Source organism: Rhinatrema bivittatum, chromosome 1, assembly GCF_901001135.1.
Source record: "Rhinatrema bivittatum chromosome 1, aRhiBiv1.1, whole genome shotgun sequence".
Lineage (NCBI taxonomy): Eukaryota > Metazoa > Chordata > Amphibia > Gymnophiona > Rhinatrematidae > Rhinatrema > Rhinatrema bivittatum.
The window spans coordinates 398,673,408-398,689,996 of record NC_042615.1 but is presented as its reverse complement, the minus strand read 5'-3'; the positions used below and the strand labels follow the sequence as shown (position 1 = coordinate 398,689,996).

Below are 16,589 nucleotides of genomic sequence, written 5' to 3'. Positions count from 1 at the left end.
ATCCTGAAAATCTGACTAGCTAGGTATGCCTCGAGGACTGGGTTGGGAAGCACTGTCCTACATGATAATACCAAGCAAATGACAAGGTTGAATATCTATAGCCAACTTTCAGGCTGATACAGAATGGTGCGCTCGGCCGAGCCTACCGTTTAACCGCACATATTTTGACACGCTATTATTACCCCTTAACTATAAGGGGCAATAGCGCATGGAAAATGCGCTGCCAACCCCCCCCCAAAACTAATAGCGCTCATCACATGCAAATGCATGTTGATGAGCCTATTAGTCATCCAAAATACAGAAAGGCAGGCATTAATTTCAGATGGCACCAGACAAGTGAACAGAAAAGCAGAAAAAACTGACAGCCACCGTCTCCTCATTAATGCGGGCCCTAATTTAAATAAAGAATCACGCACCCAGGACAGGTGCCTGGGCGCGCATCGGGAGAGCGGGAGCTCACCTTGGAGCACCAGCTCTCCCGCGAATTTTATTGAATCGGCCTGTAAGTAGCACTAAGAAAATATTAATTCATAACATTAAATATGGAATTCTGCTTATGTCCATGGTTTAGATGTTTCCTTGAGCCTACATCATCATACAATCTTATTTCATTCAAAACTTGCCTAATATTTCTTTTGACAGTTGCTACTAACAAAAATGGTTGGTATTTTATTACCTCACTTAATACTTTAAAGATGATAACTCATTTCCACTAAGCCTGAGAAAATGGATTTCCTGAGGTAGATCCCTTAGGGTTCATTATTATATCTGTACAATGTCACTAAAAGCCCATTTTCTCTAATTTTTTCTACAGTAAACACCATCTGTTCTATCACCACACAAGTATTAACCAACTGGCCTTTTTGTAACTGTCTTTTGCTATCCCAATATTGCCAAAATAGAACCCCCCATTACAAAAGTGGCCCATGGAAGGCCTTATACAGTCAAATGATGTCATCTTTGTCCCCTGCATCTACTCCGTTTAATGCATGCCAGCATACCCAATGCTGTCAGATCAAACATTATGCATGATATATTCTATTCTACTTAAACATGGCCACTGAGATTTTATTTAGGAAAGCAGAAATGTTTATCTTACCCCTCTTAAAATGATCTTTAAAGAGTGTCAAAAGAACATACCATGCTCAAAGGCAAGAGAGTTTCAGAGATGGGTCGCTGAACTCAACCATTAACAGACAAATGCTTATTTTGTTAGTTAAAGAAGGAAAAGTCTAACTCAATCAACTGCAACAAATCAGTCGCAGAGAGAGAGGTTCATTCAACTTGACTATAAACTTAGTTACACAATATACACCAATACAGGGTTGTGAATGAAAGAAATTGTGGCCACAGCTTTACTGAGTTAACAAATTAAAATCTTAACTACCCGAGCTGTTACCATGATGTCGAAAGTGGACAAAAGTAGGATGAGGGAGAGAGTACAATCCACAACTAAGCGCCTGACCCACTGCAATCAATCAAGGTCCTGATGCCTCCAGGAGGCAGCTGCATCACTGGGCAGCATTCCACATGTAAGCAAGGCTTCCCTGAAGGGGACAACCTGTCTATTGCCACACCAAGACCAATCTGATCCTGGTCAAACCCACCGCCTCAGAACAAAATCTTCCCAGACCTGGGTAATCTTGCCCCAAAATACTGTGACAAAATAAGATAGGCATGCAAGAAACAAATTACAATAGCAGCATAAAATGGACCCCTTTTGACCAGACATTAGCCTCTTGTAATTCCCTGGTGAGATGATACAGGAATGGGAGAGAGGATGGGAATTGCATGGTCTGATGCACAGAAAACAGGATGTAAAGGGCAGCTCCAAAGGCTGTTCCTGCTTTTAAGCCTCATGTTGCCCAACTTGAATTACCCTCTTCCCCTTGATTCGAATTGCCCAATAGGGCAGTGTTGCTGCTTGCCTTGTCCTGTCTTGCTTTCTCCAGCCTTGGGTTTGGACTTATACACATACTTTTCAATTTTAAAAAGTATGCACATACATTTTCAAGAAAAATTTGTGCACAAGTTTTAGCAAGTGTAACTTGTTTGGGGGTAGATTTGATGGAATAATTTTCAAAGCAAACATACTCAAGTCCACTTTCAAAATCAGTCAGACTTGTTTGTGTTTTTGCCAACTTTCTTATGCAGGCTGTTTGAAAATTAACCTTTGTGATTGTTACTTTGCAGTGGTGAAGGTATCAGTCTAACATATACTGGTTGCAGCACAAAGCAGAGAACCTGGAGATCCTAGTTTTATTCTCTTCACTGCTTTCTGTGATCTTGAGCAAGATATTTAATTTTTGTCTGACTGAAAACTTTTGCATAGAACATTACAAATATATGAGTTATCTTATACTCACCGGTGTACACACACCAATGGTACTATGAAAATTACTAAAATCTTGCAGAATCCTGCAGAGATCAAACATAGCATTTCTTTCATTCACATAAAAATTGAGAGAAGCTGGTAAACACATACATTAAATTCCTTAAGGAAAGACTGATGTACTATCAGTAAAATTGTCTTGCCTGAGATAGCAGAGTTGCTTATCTGCAACAGGTTTTCTCAGTCCTCACACATGGGTGACATTATCTGATGGAGCCCGGCACAGAAATCTTATGTCAAAGTTTCCAGCATGCATTATACCATGCATCCATGCAGGGTCCCCTTCATTCTTATAACAGACAATTCAAGAAAAAATAATAAAGGAGAAGAAAACCACGTAGTGGAAACCAAACTCTGCGGGGTGAGCTTTGTGAGGACTGACATCCTGCTGTCCTTGGAGAATCAAATTGCCCTGTTGAGCTGTTTGAATCAATTATTTTTCAATGTTCATCACTGCTAAAATGTATTTGTATTAACTGTTGATTTGCCTCCGTTCCATGTAAAAATAGTAAGACACGTTCGTTCTACTATTTCTCCACGCTAATATGTAAACAGATGTGATGTACCCCAATGAATGTCAATATATAAAAGCAAATAAATAAACAAACATCTGTTGCAGGTAAGCAACTCTGTTTTCTCGAAGGACAAGCAGAATGGCAGTCCTTACACGAGTGAATACCTAGCTACAAGCTGCCCCTTAACATTAAAGGGAACAAAGAAATACCATAAGTACCTAGGGGGACAACAACCAGTTTTGTTTGTAGTGGGGTGGGGCAGCCTCAACAAAAACAAAAGGCCCTAGGCAGGAACAGAGTTGGGTTCTTTACCTCAAATAAATTCTGAAGGACAAAGTGGCCAAACCTGCTGGATTGTCGGCCATCCCTATCCAAATAATGCAAAGTGAATGTGTGGAGAGAACTCCAAGTAGCAGCTCTGCAGATTTCTTCCATGGGAACTACTCACAAGTGGACTACTGATGCTGCCATGGCTCTGACAGAGTGAGCCTTGACATGGCCTCCAAAATGCAATCCCGCTGGGGCATAACAATTGGAGATGCAGTCCACTAGCAAATCAGAAAGCATCCTTTGGCAACAGCGATTCCCAACTTATTCCTATCAAAAGAAACACAAAGTTGGGTGGAATGTCTTCAGGCTTCTGTCTGCTCCAGAGAGAAAGCTAAGGCTCTTTTACCATCCAAAATGTGCAGGGCTTGTTCACTTTGGTGGAAATGGGGCCTGGGAAAGAATGTTGGGAGGATAATGGACTGGTTAAGATGGTAGACAGACACAAATTTAGGCAGGAACTAAGGGTGCATATGTAAGACCACCCTACCGTGTTTCCCCGAAAATAAGACATCCCCCAAAAATAAGACCTAGTAGAGATTTTGCCGAATTCTTAAATATAAGACCTCCCCCAAATGTAAGGCATCCCTTGTAAACAGGGACGGATTGACCTATCGGGGGATCGGGCTTCCCCCGGTGGGCCGGTCAATCCTGTGACGTCATTTAAAATTATTATTATTTTTTTTTTAAATAAAGTTTCCAAAGTATTAGGGGCAGACGCGAGCAGTGGTATCCCGAGGGGAGCCAATGCCCCCGGGCACAAGGAGGCTCATGCGGCCTCTGAGCCTCCTTGCCCGAAGGAAAAGATCGCGTTCAAATGCGCTGATGCTCTTTCTCCTTCCTGCCTATGCGGCCCCGGAAGTAAACGTTGCCGGAGCCGCATGGGCAGGAAGAAGAAAGAGCATCAGCGCGTGCAGAAGAGGAGCCGCCGCGGGCTGCTGCGAATCCCAAGTCGCAGCGGCCCAAGAAGAGGAAGAGGCCCGGTAGCGAGGAAGAGGCCCGAGAAGTTCAGGGCCGCTGCAGAGCCCATCCTGCAGCGACCCGTGAAGAGGAGGCCCAGAGGTGAGAGAGAGGCTGAGGGTCTGTAGAGGGTGTGTGCGTGTGTGTATGAGATGAGTTGAGAGATTGTGTGTGGGAGTGAGGATCTGAATGTTTGCAGAGGCAGCATGTGAGAGCCTCTGTGTGTGTGAGAGAGACAGCGTGTGACGGTGAGAGCCTATGCTTGAGCAAGACAGCATGTGGGAGTGAGAGAGAGCCTGTGTGTGTGAGATTCAGACAGCATGTGCCAGTGAGAGACTGTGTGTATGAATGATTGTATGAGAGACAGCATGTGACAGTGAGAGCCTGTGTGTGTGTGTGAGAGAGAGAGAAATGCATGTGAGAATGAGAACCTGACTGTGTTTGAGGGAAGAAGACTGAGAGAAAAGAAATACAGAAGAAAAAAGGACAATATTAAAGGAATTGGCAAAAAAATAAGAAAGGGAAGGTGGAAAAAAAAAAAGCCTGTGACCAACCGATTAGAAAACTAACATCAGCCAGCAAAGGTAAAAAAAAAAAAAAAAAATTACTTTTTAGTGATTGGCACATGTAATCTTTGGGAATGTGCAAGAATAGCACTTTCTCTATGCGGATCTCACAATGTACGAGATCAGCATGGAGAAAGTGGAAGCCCACGGGGCCTGCACAGAGGAGGCAGCAGAATGGGCTTCAGTGTCAGTAGCAGCAATCGGCGCCTCCCCAATAGCCATGTGGCAGCAGTGACAGTGGCATCAAGATTACCGACATCTGGGGATGGTGGCAGTACCAGTCGGGGGACCCCTTCCAAGCAGTGTGCAGAGGTTCAAAAGCAGCAGAGTCAGCCCAAGCTGACTACCATGAATGCTGCACACTCCTACCTCTCTCTGACAGCACACTGGTGAGGCATGGCTGACGCAGGGGCAGCCAGCAGCTCAACTGTATTAGACATCCCCTGAAAATAAGGCCTAGTGCATCTTTGGTAGCAAAAATTAATATAAGACACTGTCTTATTTTCGGGGAAACAGGGTATCATGGATAAGTCAATAAGGCCTGAGGCTTGCTGACCCTGCGTGGCTGAAGTAACAGCCACCAAAAATAAAACTTCCAGGTCGGGAACTTCAGGTCACAGGACTGCAGCAGCTCAAAGGGAACTTTCATCAGCTGAACTACCATCACATTGAGGTCCCAAGACAGAGAGAGAGTCCTTAGGGGAGGCTTAAACCGAAGCTGGCACCACATGAAACATACAACTATAGGCTGTACAGAGATAAGCGTATCATCTACACTACAGTGGGTATGCGCCCATTGCACATAGATGAACTAATTGAGTTGGTCTTCAAGCCAGCCTCCGATAGGCATAGAAGGCAAATTAAGCAGTTTTTGTGGGGAGCAGGAAAATGGATCTAAGGCCTTCTGCTCACAACACACGGAAAACTTCCTCCATTTCAGTCCAAAGGACTTTCTAGTGGAAGTCTTTCTGGAAGCTACCAGGAACTGAGACATCTTCTGAGAGATTGAGTGGTTGCAGTACTAACCTCTCAACATCCAGGTTATGAGTGACAGGGCCTGGAGATTGGGATGTCACAACCTGCCTCGATCCTGTGTGATGAGATGTGGTGAAGTCCACAGTCTGATCCCTTTCCGGATAGACATCTTCCTGAGGATTGGAAACCAGACCTGTCTCGGATCATAGTCCCCTTGTCCTTGAGAAGCTTCAAGAGTCTTCGCTACCAGTAGACTGGGAGAATCATATATGAGATCCTTGCCCCAATGCCAGGTAAGGACATCTGAGGCTAGTTTTCTGCGTGTCCTGTACAGGGAGCAGAACTGAGAAACCCTCTTGTTCCAAAGCGCTGTGAAAAGATCTACATCTGACTTCCCCAGAAGCGGAAGATCCAATTCGCAGCCCCTTGGTCCAGATACCATTCATGGGTTCTGAAGGCACGACTCAGTGTGTCCACTATCAGGTTCTCTGTTCAGGCCAGGTACATGGCCCTGAGCACTATCCTGTGGGATAGGGCCCATGACCAGATCTGGACTGCTTCTTGGCACAGGAGGTACAATACCGTATCTCTCTGCTTGTTGGCATATAACATTATTACTTGGGTGTCTGTTTGGAACAGGACAATTTTGCTGGACTTCTGAAAGCTCATAGCGCTTTCCTGATCTCCCAGAGCTCCAGGAAATTGATGTGATAAAGACATTCCTAGGCAGTACATTGACCCTGAGAGCTGAGTCCATCTACATGAGCTCCCCAACCCATGGTGAGGACAATTTGGGTAGGAGAACTTTGAAAGGAGATCCCCCTTTCCAGATCTGAAATTACTTACTTAGTCTCTCCGGGACTCAAAGTCCCGGAGAGACTAAGTGACTCGGATGTGATTCTAGAGGCTATGCATGGCCTGATGCCACTGCGACCTAAGGATCCATTGGGCCTTTCACATGTGTAAACATACCAAAGAAGTGACAAACTGTCATGGCCTTATAGCCTAATAGCCTCAACTTGTACCAAGCTGACACCTGCTGGTTCTGTTGAATCCCTGCTGCAAGGCCATCTAGTAGGAAGCTGTGTCTAGCAGGACTCCAATAAGCTGACAGGCTGCAATAGGACTTCGGGTAGTGGATGAGAAACTCTAGTGTCTGCAACACCTGGATGGTTGCGTGCAAGGACTCATCGTCCCTCATCCGAAAGGTGCTCTTAACCAGCCAATGGTCCAGATATCGGAAAATGTGAACTTCCAATCTGCAAAGGTGCACTGCCACCATGGCCAGGCATTTCGTAAAGACATGTGGAGCTGTTTTCCTGCCATGAATCAGAGATACTTCCAATGACTCAGGAAGATCTCAATATTTGTGCACGCATCTTTCAGTTCTAGGGAACATAGTCAGTCCCCCTTTTTGCAAGAAAGGGATCAAGGTGCCCAGGAAAACTATCTTGAACTTTTCTTTTCTGATGAATTTCTTCACAGCCATTAGGTCTAGGATGAGACACAGTCCTCCTATTTTCTTTGTTATCAGGAAGCAAGTAAAATCCCCACCTCTTTGCCCTGGTGAACAGGTTCGACTGCTCTGGCCATTAAGAGGGAGTAGAGCTCCACTACTAGTACCTCCTGATGTGCTACCGGGCCCCAAAACGGGCTCGGGGGGGAATCCAATATGTTCAATCGGTACCCTTATCAGATGATGGAAAGAACCCACTGGTCTGAGGTTGCACTGGGCCAAGGGTTCGCAAAGAACCATAGCCTTCCCCCGACCAGCAGATTCATCACCCCACATACGGGCAACTGGGCTATGCTCTCTACGATCCAGTCAAAACCCCATCCCTGGAGATGAATGGAGCTTCAGGGCTCTTTGTTGCCTGGGACGGCCACAAGAGCCCTAGTGTTGACAGGAGTGAGAGAGTGCTGTTTTCTGCACTCCAGGTCCTTATGCACCAGAGACAGAAGTGTGTCTTGCTGCTGCTAAGGCACTTGGCTCAGCAACATCCTGCATCTGCTTCTCTTGAATTTTATATTATAAGACTGAAAGGGACCCCACGTAGACGCGTGGTATAATGCATGTTGGAGGATGCTCAATGAGGCTCAGTCAAAGTTCTATAAAATGTAGTATAAGTTTTCTGTGCTGAGCTCCCATCCGATGAGGTCACCATGTGTGAGGACTGCCATCCTGCTTGTACTCGGAGAATTTAACCATAGCAAAATCGCTTTTCCACTTGAAAGGACTACCCCTCCCCTACTTCATAAACTCACAATTCAAGACCAGAAGACATTATTTAGCAGAAAAAAATGCAATGAAGTTCATAAACTTGTCTTATAAACCCACCTGTCTCTTGTACGTTTCGAGCTGACTTCGAGCAGCATTGGCTTTCCTCAGTTCCTCTTCCAGACTAACTGTGTTCTGCATGTACATGGTGTTCTTCTCTTCAAGGAGCTTTACCTGCCGTCTCAAGTCTCCAAGATCTTCAAGCTTCTTTTTGTATGATTCCACTTGGCTCTCCAGCTTAGTAACTTTATCAGAAGAATGCCTGAGCAGAACCAAAATAAAAAAATTCAACCATGTTCAGAAAATTACCTCTGTACAGTCTGTCACATGCCACCCCAATGATATCAAACACAGATACAGGATTTTTTTTTTTACCCTCTAGATTTTGTGATAATGCCCAAAACTTGAAATGTATTCTTGTTACAAAAATCAATGGCAACTGGAACAGCTAAACACACTCACAAGCTGAAGTACAGGCAAATGAAAGAATTAGGTCTCCCTTCCTGACAACTTCCATGGCAGCTGAAGACAATTTGTCAGGAGAGACTACCATGTGCAGGCTTGTCTAACTGGTAAAAGTCTGCACTCCCTAAATTAAATTCTTTCCATATATCTTCAAACTCTTAATTGCGTAACTTTGATAAAAATGAAATACCCATCTACATTTTCTCTGTCCACTTAACTGTGCTGCATTGAGAAACCTGGCATGAAACAGAAGTCCATAAAAAATGTCTAAGTTATAACTTTCTTCTTAAAAATTTAGAAAGTATAATTAATCCATGGGTTCATCAAAATCAACAACCCTACACCCAGTCCCTGCAATATTCCCAGTCTGCCTGGGCTGCAAAAGCCCAATACAAGAATCAAAGAAGGATCCTCTGCATGGCAGTGAGCAGCACTGTCACTGAGTAGGCTCAAGCTGTTCCATTTTAAACCAGGATATATATATCATAGTTTATTAGCCACGGAGCTAAAAAGACTAATTGGGCTGCTACATCAATTTTCTTTAATTGCATAGTCCTAGACCATCTTCATCTTTGCAATGTCTTAAACCTTATCCTTGTTCTTATCCACTTTCCATACAAACCTACTAATCAAAACATCTACAGTATATGCAATACATTCAATTTTATAGTTGAAATTCTCTGCCCTTTAGAAACAGCAATAACCTATTCCATCTAGTAATCTCTCTATTGATTTTACTAATCCAAGATGTATAATTATTTGTATAAAAATCTAAGTAAATACTGCTGATCTTAATCCTCAGCTATTTTAAACTGTGATATGTGATAAGACCTTTTACTCTTTTCCCTCAGGACCAAAGATTATGTTCTGTCAGAACTGATGTTGTAACTTGAAAATGCACCAAAATACAAAATAACTTCTTCCATCTATAGTAGTAAAGTTGGTATATCTTAATGATATAAAATTACATCATCTGCATTAAGTGTTTTTATTCTCTACTCCATCTACTTTTATTGGTATGATCACTGAAGTATCTTATTTGCTAATAGTTTGATAGCCAAAGAAATTAGCAAAGCTGAAAGGTGACACCTTTCCATAGATCCCTCCCTATTTAAAACATTTCTCCTTTTACATTATTTATTTTAACACCAGAAGTGGGACTTTATATTGTTTGCAACCAAAAATTAAATTCCTTTGGAAAGCTCATATATTAGTTTGCAACTAGAAACTTCCAAGTAACTTGATCAAGCCATTTTTTTTTCAGCAGAGTATTAACATATTTGCTTTGCAGGGTCAGACCAATGGCCCATCAAAGCCTTGCATCCTGTTGAAGACAGGTCAATTCAGGTCATTAGGAAACACCCAGCAGATCCCAAAAAGCAGATCCATTCCTTGTTGCTTACTCCCAGGGATAAGTGGTGGCTTACCCAAATATACCCGTCTAATGACTGTTTATGGACTTTTCCACAAATAACTTATCAAAACCTTGCCAACTAGATGCTTGGATCACATCCTCTAGCAACAAATTCCAGAGCTTGATTGAAAACAATACTACCTCCAATTTCTTTTAAATTTGCCACCTGTTAGTTTCACAGAGGGTCCCCTAGTCCTAGCATTTTTTGAAAGATAAAGCAGAGTTGCTTACCTGTAACAGGTGTTCTCCAAGGACAGCAGGAGGTTAGTCCTCACACATGGATGACATCATCAGATGGAGCTCCGATGTGGAAAACTTATGTTAAAGTTTCTAGAACTTTGACTAGGCACACTGAGCATGTCCAGCATGCCCTAAACCACGTGTCCACGCGGGGTTCCTCTTCAGTCTCATAATACAGAATTATGAATAAAATAAAATAGGAGAATCCGTAAAGTAATGGGCAGGTTTTGTGAAGATTAACATCATGCTGTCCTCTGAGAACACCTGTTACAGGTACGCAACACTGCTTTCTCCGTGGGGCAAGCAGGATGGTAGTCCTCATTCGAATGAATCCCTTGCTACAGGCTACTCCCCAACATAAAAGAGGACAAAAACTAACCAGGTGCCACCAGTGCTGTTGGAAACAGAGGGGGAGGCAGCCTGAACCCGAACGCTCACGTTGAGGCTGTTGGGCCTGAACTTAGGCTTTGAGAGTTGGGTTCTACACCTCTAACAGATTCCGAAGGACAGACTGGCCGAACCTACTGCCACTTTGGCCATCCCTATTAAGACATTAATTGGATGTGAATGTGTGGAGAGAACTCCACGTCGAAGGCTTACAGATCTCCTCTATGGGAACTGCTCACAAGTGGGCCACCAACGCTGCCATGGCTCTGACAGAATGAGCCTTGACATGACCCCCAAGATGCAGTCCTGCCTAGGAATAAAGGAAGGAGATGCAATCCTTTAGCTAACTGGATATTGTCTGTTTGGTGTCAACACTACCCAACCTATTCCTGTCAAAAGAAATAAGGTTGGATGGACTGTCTATGGGCTTTTGTCCTCCAGACAGAAGGCTAAGGCTTGCTTGCAGTCCAAACTGTGCAGTGCTCGTTTACCTTGCTGCAAATGGGGTCTGGGAAAGAATATTGGCAGGACGAATGACTAGTTAAGATGGAAATCTGTCACCACCTTAGGCAGTAACTTAAGGTGTGTACGCAAGACCATCCTATCATGATAAAACTTAGTATAAGGTGGATAATTCAATAAGGCCTGAGATGCGCTGACCCTGCGCGCTAAAGTGACTGGCACCAAAAATATGACCTTCCAGGTCACAGGTGCGCAGCAACTCAAAGGGAGTTTTCATCAGCTGAGCTAACACTACAATGAGGTCCCAAGATACAGAGGGAGGTCTTAGGGGAGGCTTCAACTGAAGCAGGCCCCGTATGAAGTGTAGAACTATAGGCTGTAGATGGATGTACCATCTACACCCTGATGGTATGCGCCAAGTGCACTCAGATGAACTCTATCAGAGTTGGTTTTCAACCCAGCCTCCGAAAGGGGGAGAAGGTAATCAAGCAATTTTTGTATGGGGCAGGAGAACTGATCTAGGGCCTTCTGCTCACAACACATGGAAAACCATCTCCACTTCAGTTCATTGGACTTTCTATTGGAAGGCTTTCTAGAAGCTACCAGGACCCGAGACACATCCTCTGAAATATCAAGTGGCTGCAAAATCAACCTCTCAATATCCAGGCTGTGAGTGACAGTGCCTGGAAGTTGGGATGCAGCAGCCAGCCCTGATCTTGTGTGATGAGATCTAGGGAAGTCTCAAGACTGATCAGTTTCCAGATGGACAACTCCGGCAGGAGTGGAAACTAGATCTGTCTTCGCTATGAGAATCATAGCCCCTCTGACCTCGTGAAGCTTCAAGAGAGTCTTTGCCACTAAGGGAATTGGAGGATACACATACAGAAGAACCTTGCACCAAAGATGGGCAAGGGCGTCTGAGGCTGGCTTGCCGTCTAACCTGCACAAGGAGCAGAAGCAAGGCACCTGCCTGTTGCAGGGGGATGTGAACAGACCTGAGTCTGGGCTCCCCCAGAGGCAGAATATCCAATTCGCTAGCCCCTGGTTCAGGGATCACTAGTGGGGTCTGAAGGCTCGACTCAGCCTGTCTGCTTCCACATTCTCCATCCCGGCCAGGAACATGGCCTTGAGCACCAACCTTTAGGACAGGGCCCATGACCAGATCAAGACCGCTTCCTGACACAAGATGTAAGACTTCGTGCCGCCCTACCTGCTGACATATCACATGTCTACTTGGTTGTCAGTCTGGATCAGGGCAACTTTGTTGGACAGCTGATCTCTGAAAGCCCACAGCGTGTACCGGATTGCCCGAAGCATCAGGAAGTTTATTTATTTATTTAAAACTTTTCTATACCGACCTTCATAGATAAAACCATATCGGATCGGTTTACATCGAACAGGGTAAAAAAAAACTGTAGTGACAACTAACGTAAGTTAACAAATGGTGTGGAAGAGGCAAAGTTACATTCAACAGGGAGAAAGAACTTGGAGGCTTAATCAGCTGGAAAGATAGTTAGAGCAGACAGCAATTATAAATACAATACCATTGAGAAGATAGATAAGGCATAATGTGCTTAGGAGTATCAGGGACTATCATACAAGCAGAGAATAATGTCCTCAATCAGGCATAGAGTGAGGGTGAACTAGTGAATATCAGGGGGTTCGGAGAAGGCTTGGCTGAAGAGCCATGTCTTGAGTTTTTTTCTAAATGTTAAGAGGCAGGGTTCCAATCTTAGGTCTGCAGGGATGTTATTCCAGATATCTGGGCCTGCTATCGAGAAGGCTCAATCTTTAGTCAAGGTGAGGCGTGTGGCTTTAGTTGGGGGAAATTGCAGGGTTCCTTTGTGAATTTCTCTCGTTGGTCTGTTGGAGGAATGTAGTTTGAAGGGGATTTCGAGATCGAGTTGAAGTTGGTGGTGTATGCATTTGTGTATTAAGGTGATTGATTTGTGCAGGATTCTGAAATTCACTGGTAACCAGTGTAGGTTTCTGAGGATGGGTGAGATGTGGTCTCCACGATTGGTGTTGGTCAGTAATCTCGCTGCAGTGTTCTGTATCATCTGTAGTGGCTTGGTGGTAGATTTAGGGAGGCCTAGGAGGAGGGCGCTGCAGTAATCAATTTTGGTGAACAACAGAGATTGGAGAACTGTCCTGAAGTTGATTTGACAAATATGTTCCTGAGCGGACCAAAGAACCTGGTTGTGGAGCCCATCTACATGGGCTCCCCACCCTAGAGTAGATGCATGTGTGATTAGAACAATTTCAGTGGTGGGGCTGTGAGATGAGATCCCTTGTTCCAGATTGGAAAGTACCCACCACCAGGACAAAGAGTCCCTGAGAGACAAGGTGACTCAGATGCAATCCTGGAGGCTCTGAGTGACTTGGCGCCACCGTGACCTCAGAGTCCACTGGGCTCCTCGCATGTGTAAACATGCTAGGGGAGTAATATGGACGGTTGCAGCCATATGGCCCAACAGCCTCAACATGTGCCAGGCTGATACCTGCTGGCTCTGTTGAATGTCTAACGCAATGGCTGCCATATTGACAGCCCTCTGGTGGAGCAGAAAAGCTTGGCATGAGTCATGTCTAGCAAGGTCCCTGTGAAGTCCAATTGAGGTGATGGGCTGGGATGGGACTTTGGGTAATTGAAAACGAACACTAGTGACCCTGAATGGTCAAGTGCATGGACATGTTGGCTCAAATGTGCTCAACCGTCCAGATACGGAAAAATATGTAGTCCCAGTCTGCAGAGTTGCGCCACCACGGTCTGGCATTTTGTGAAGACCTTTGGGGCAGACGCCATCCTGAATGGCAATACTCGGTACTGGAAGTGCTGTGCTCCCAACACAAATCGGAGATAGTTCCTGTGACTGAGGAAGATTTTGATGTGAATGTATATGTCCTTCAGGTCGAAAGAGCAAGGCCAGTCCCCTTTTTGCAAAAGTGGGATCAAGGTGCCCAGTAAAAACATCCTGAACTTCTCTTTTTCGAAACTTGTTCAAGGCCCTTAGGTCTAGGATTGGACGGAGTCCTCCTGTATTCTTTGGAATCAGGAAATACATGGAGTAGAATCCCTGTCCTCTTTGCCCTGGTGGTACAGGCTTGACTACTCTGACCGTTAAGAGGGAGGAAAATTCCGCTTGACCGGGTCCAGAGTACCAGTGGAGTTGTTGAGGGTTTCATGGTGGTTCCGAAGCTGGGCCACAGCATCCCTCACCCTATCTCCGAAGAATTCTCTCCAGTGCATGGCATGTCAGTGACTCTTTCCAGTACCTCCGGTCAGAGATCAGAGACCCACAGCAATGCCATTCCGCGGGCATCGATTCTCGCTGCAAAGACTCTCAATGCCATCTCAAAAACATCATAGGACACATGGACTGTCGTGTTTTCTGCAATCCAGACCCTCGTGCACCAGCTACATGAAGGTGTCTTGCTGCTGTTGATGCAGCTACTCAGCACCTCCTGAACCTGCTTCCAGATGGCCTGTGAGTATTGGCTCATGTAGAGCTGGTGGGAAGCAATGTGGGCAATAAGCATTTTATTTATTATTTATTTATAACTTTTTTTATACCAAAGTTCAGGTAACAGAATTACTTATCACTCTGGTTTACATTATAACAAGTAGAAAACAATGACAACATATGTCTTACAATGAACAAGGGAGTGAACAACTTGGATAATATAACATAACATAACATAAGCATGGCACCTTTGACCCTTCTCCCAAGGGTGTCCATCGTTCTGTGGTCCTTCCTCAGGGGAGCAGAGGAATGGGTCCGAGAGTGCTTGGTTCTCTTGAGAGCGGATTTGAGCACCACAGACTGGTGAGGCATTTGACACTTATCGAATCCAGCAGCCTTTTGAATGAGGTAGACCCTGTTTGCCTTTTTGTAATGGGAGGCACTGTGAGAGGGTGTTGCCAAATCCTCAACAGTAACTCCTTAAGGATCTCATGTACTGTGATCGCCAGGATTTCCTTAGGAGGCTCCATGAACTTTATGATCTCAAGCATTTTGTGTCTCGCATCCTCCTCTGTCTAAAGCTGAAAAAGGATGGCCTCCGCCATCACTCTCACAAACCCTGTGAAGGTTAAGTCCTCAGGCAGAGACTTCCTTCAGTCATCTGAAAGAGAATGGTCCTCAGAGGAGGACTCCATTGGATCCTCTCCCCAAGGGATCATAGGGAACCTCACTGTATGGATACAGGGGATGGGGCACTAGGTGCTCGGCCTAAGTCCAGAGGTGCAGGCACCAATAAAACTGGACAAGGGCCTGCAGGCCTCAGCGTCTCTGCTGGCCTTGGTGGAGCCTCCTCCTCAGAGAAACTGACAAAGATCACTTTAACGGCAGAGTGGGGCCTTGATGCCCCGGGAACTGACGCCAGCTGGGTCAGTAACACACCAATGAGCACACTGAGCTTCTCCAGAAGAGGTAAGAGGAAGGGCAGCACCAGCTTCAGTGCCATAAATTAACAAACAAAATGCCATACTGGGTCAGACCAAGGGTCCATTAAGCCCAGTATCCTATTTCCAACAGTGGCCAATCCAAGTCACAAGTACCTGGCAAGTACCCAAACAATAGATAGATCACAAGCTACTATTGCTTATTAATTAGCGTAATAGCAGTTTATGGTTTTAACCTCTAGGAACTTATTCAAGCCTTTTTTAAACCCAGTAACACTAACTGCTGAAACCACATCTCCTGGCAATGAATTCTAGAGTTTATGCACCGAGTGAAAAATAATTTTCTTCCATTTGTTTTAAATGAGCTACTTGCTAACTTCATGGAGTGCCCCCTGGTCCTTCTATTATCTGAGAGAGTAAATAACAGATTTACATTAACTTGTTCAAGTCCTTTCATGATTTTGTAGATTTCTATCATATCCCCCCCTCAGTCGTCTCTTCTCCAAACTGAATAGCCCTAACGTCTTTAGCCTTTTTTCATAGGGCAGCCGTTCCATGACCCATATAATTTTGGTCACCCTTCTCTGCACTTTCTCCAGTACAGCTATATTCTTTTTGAGATGTTGTGACCAAACTTGCAAAGTATTCAAGGTGCAGTCTCACCATGGAGCGCTACAGAGGCATTATGACATCCTCTGTTTTATTTTCCATTCCCTTCCTAATAATTCCTACCATTTTGTTTGCCTTTTTGATCGCCACAGCACACTGGGCTGACAATTTCAATGTATTATCCACTATGACGCCTAGATCTCTTTCCTGGGTGGTAACTCCTAAAATAGAATCTAACATTGTGTAACTACAGCAAGGGTTATTTTTCCCTATACGCATCACTTTGCACTTGTCCACATTAAGCTTCATCTGCTATTTGGAAGCCCAATCTTCCAGTCTCACAAGGTCCTCCTGCAATTCATCACAATTCTTTTGAGATTTAACTACTCTGCATAATTTTGTGTCATCCTCAGATTTCATCACCTCACTCGTTGTACTCCTTTCCAGATCATTTATAAATATATTAAAAACACTGGTCCAAGTTCAGATCCCTGAGGTACTCCACCATTTACTTTTTTCCCCCACTGTGAAAGCTATTTAATCCTACCCTCTGTTTCCTATCTTTTAACCAACTTGCTTTTCACAAAAGATCATCAT

The 16,589-nt window shown here is 44.5% G+C and overlaps 1 protein-coding gene across 5 annotated transcripts in view; it reads right to left on the bottom strand.

Moving 5' to 3' along the window:
* Positions 1-16,589, bottom strand: part of HOOK3 (hook microtubule tethering protein 3) — a 1,188,278-nt gene that overhangs the window by 634,040 nt on the left and 537,649 nt on the right. For all 5 annotated transcript variants that reach the window (XM_029601894.1, XM_029601878.1, XM_029601884.1 and 2 more), the window contains exon 11: positions 8,074-8,275. In XM_029601894.1, the coding sequence (XP_029457754.1) occupies positions 8,074-8,275 (202 nt within the window). The remainder of the gene's footprint in view (positions 1-8,073; positions 8,276-16,589) is intronic.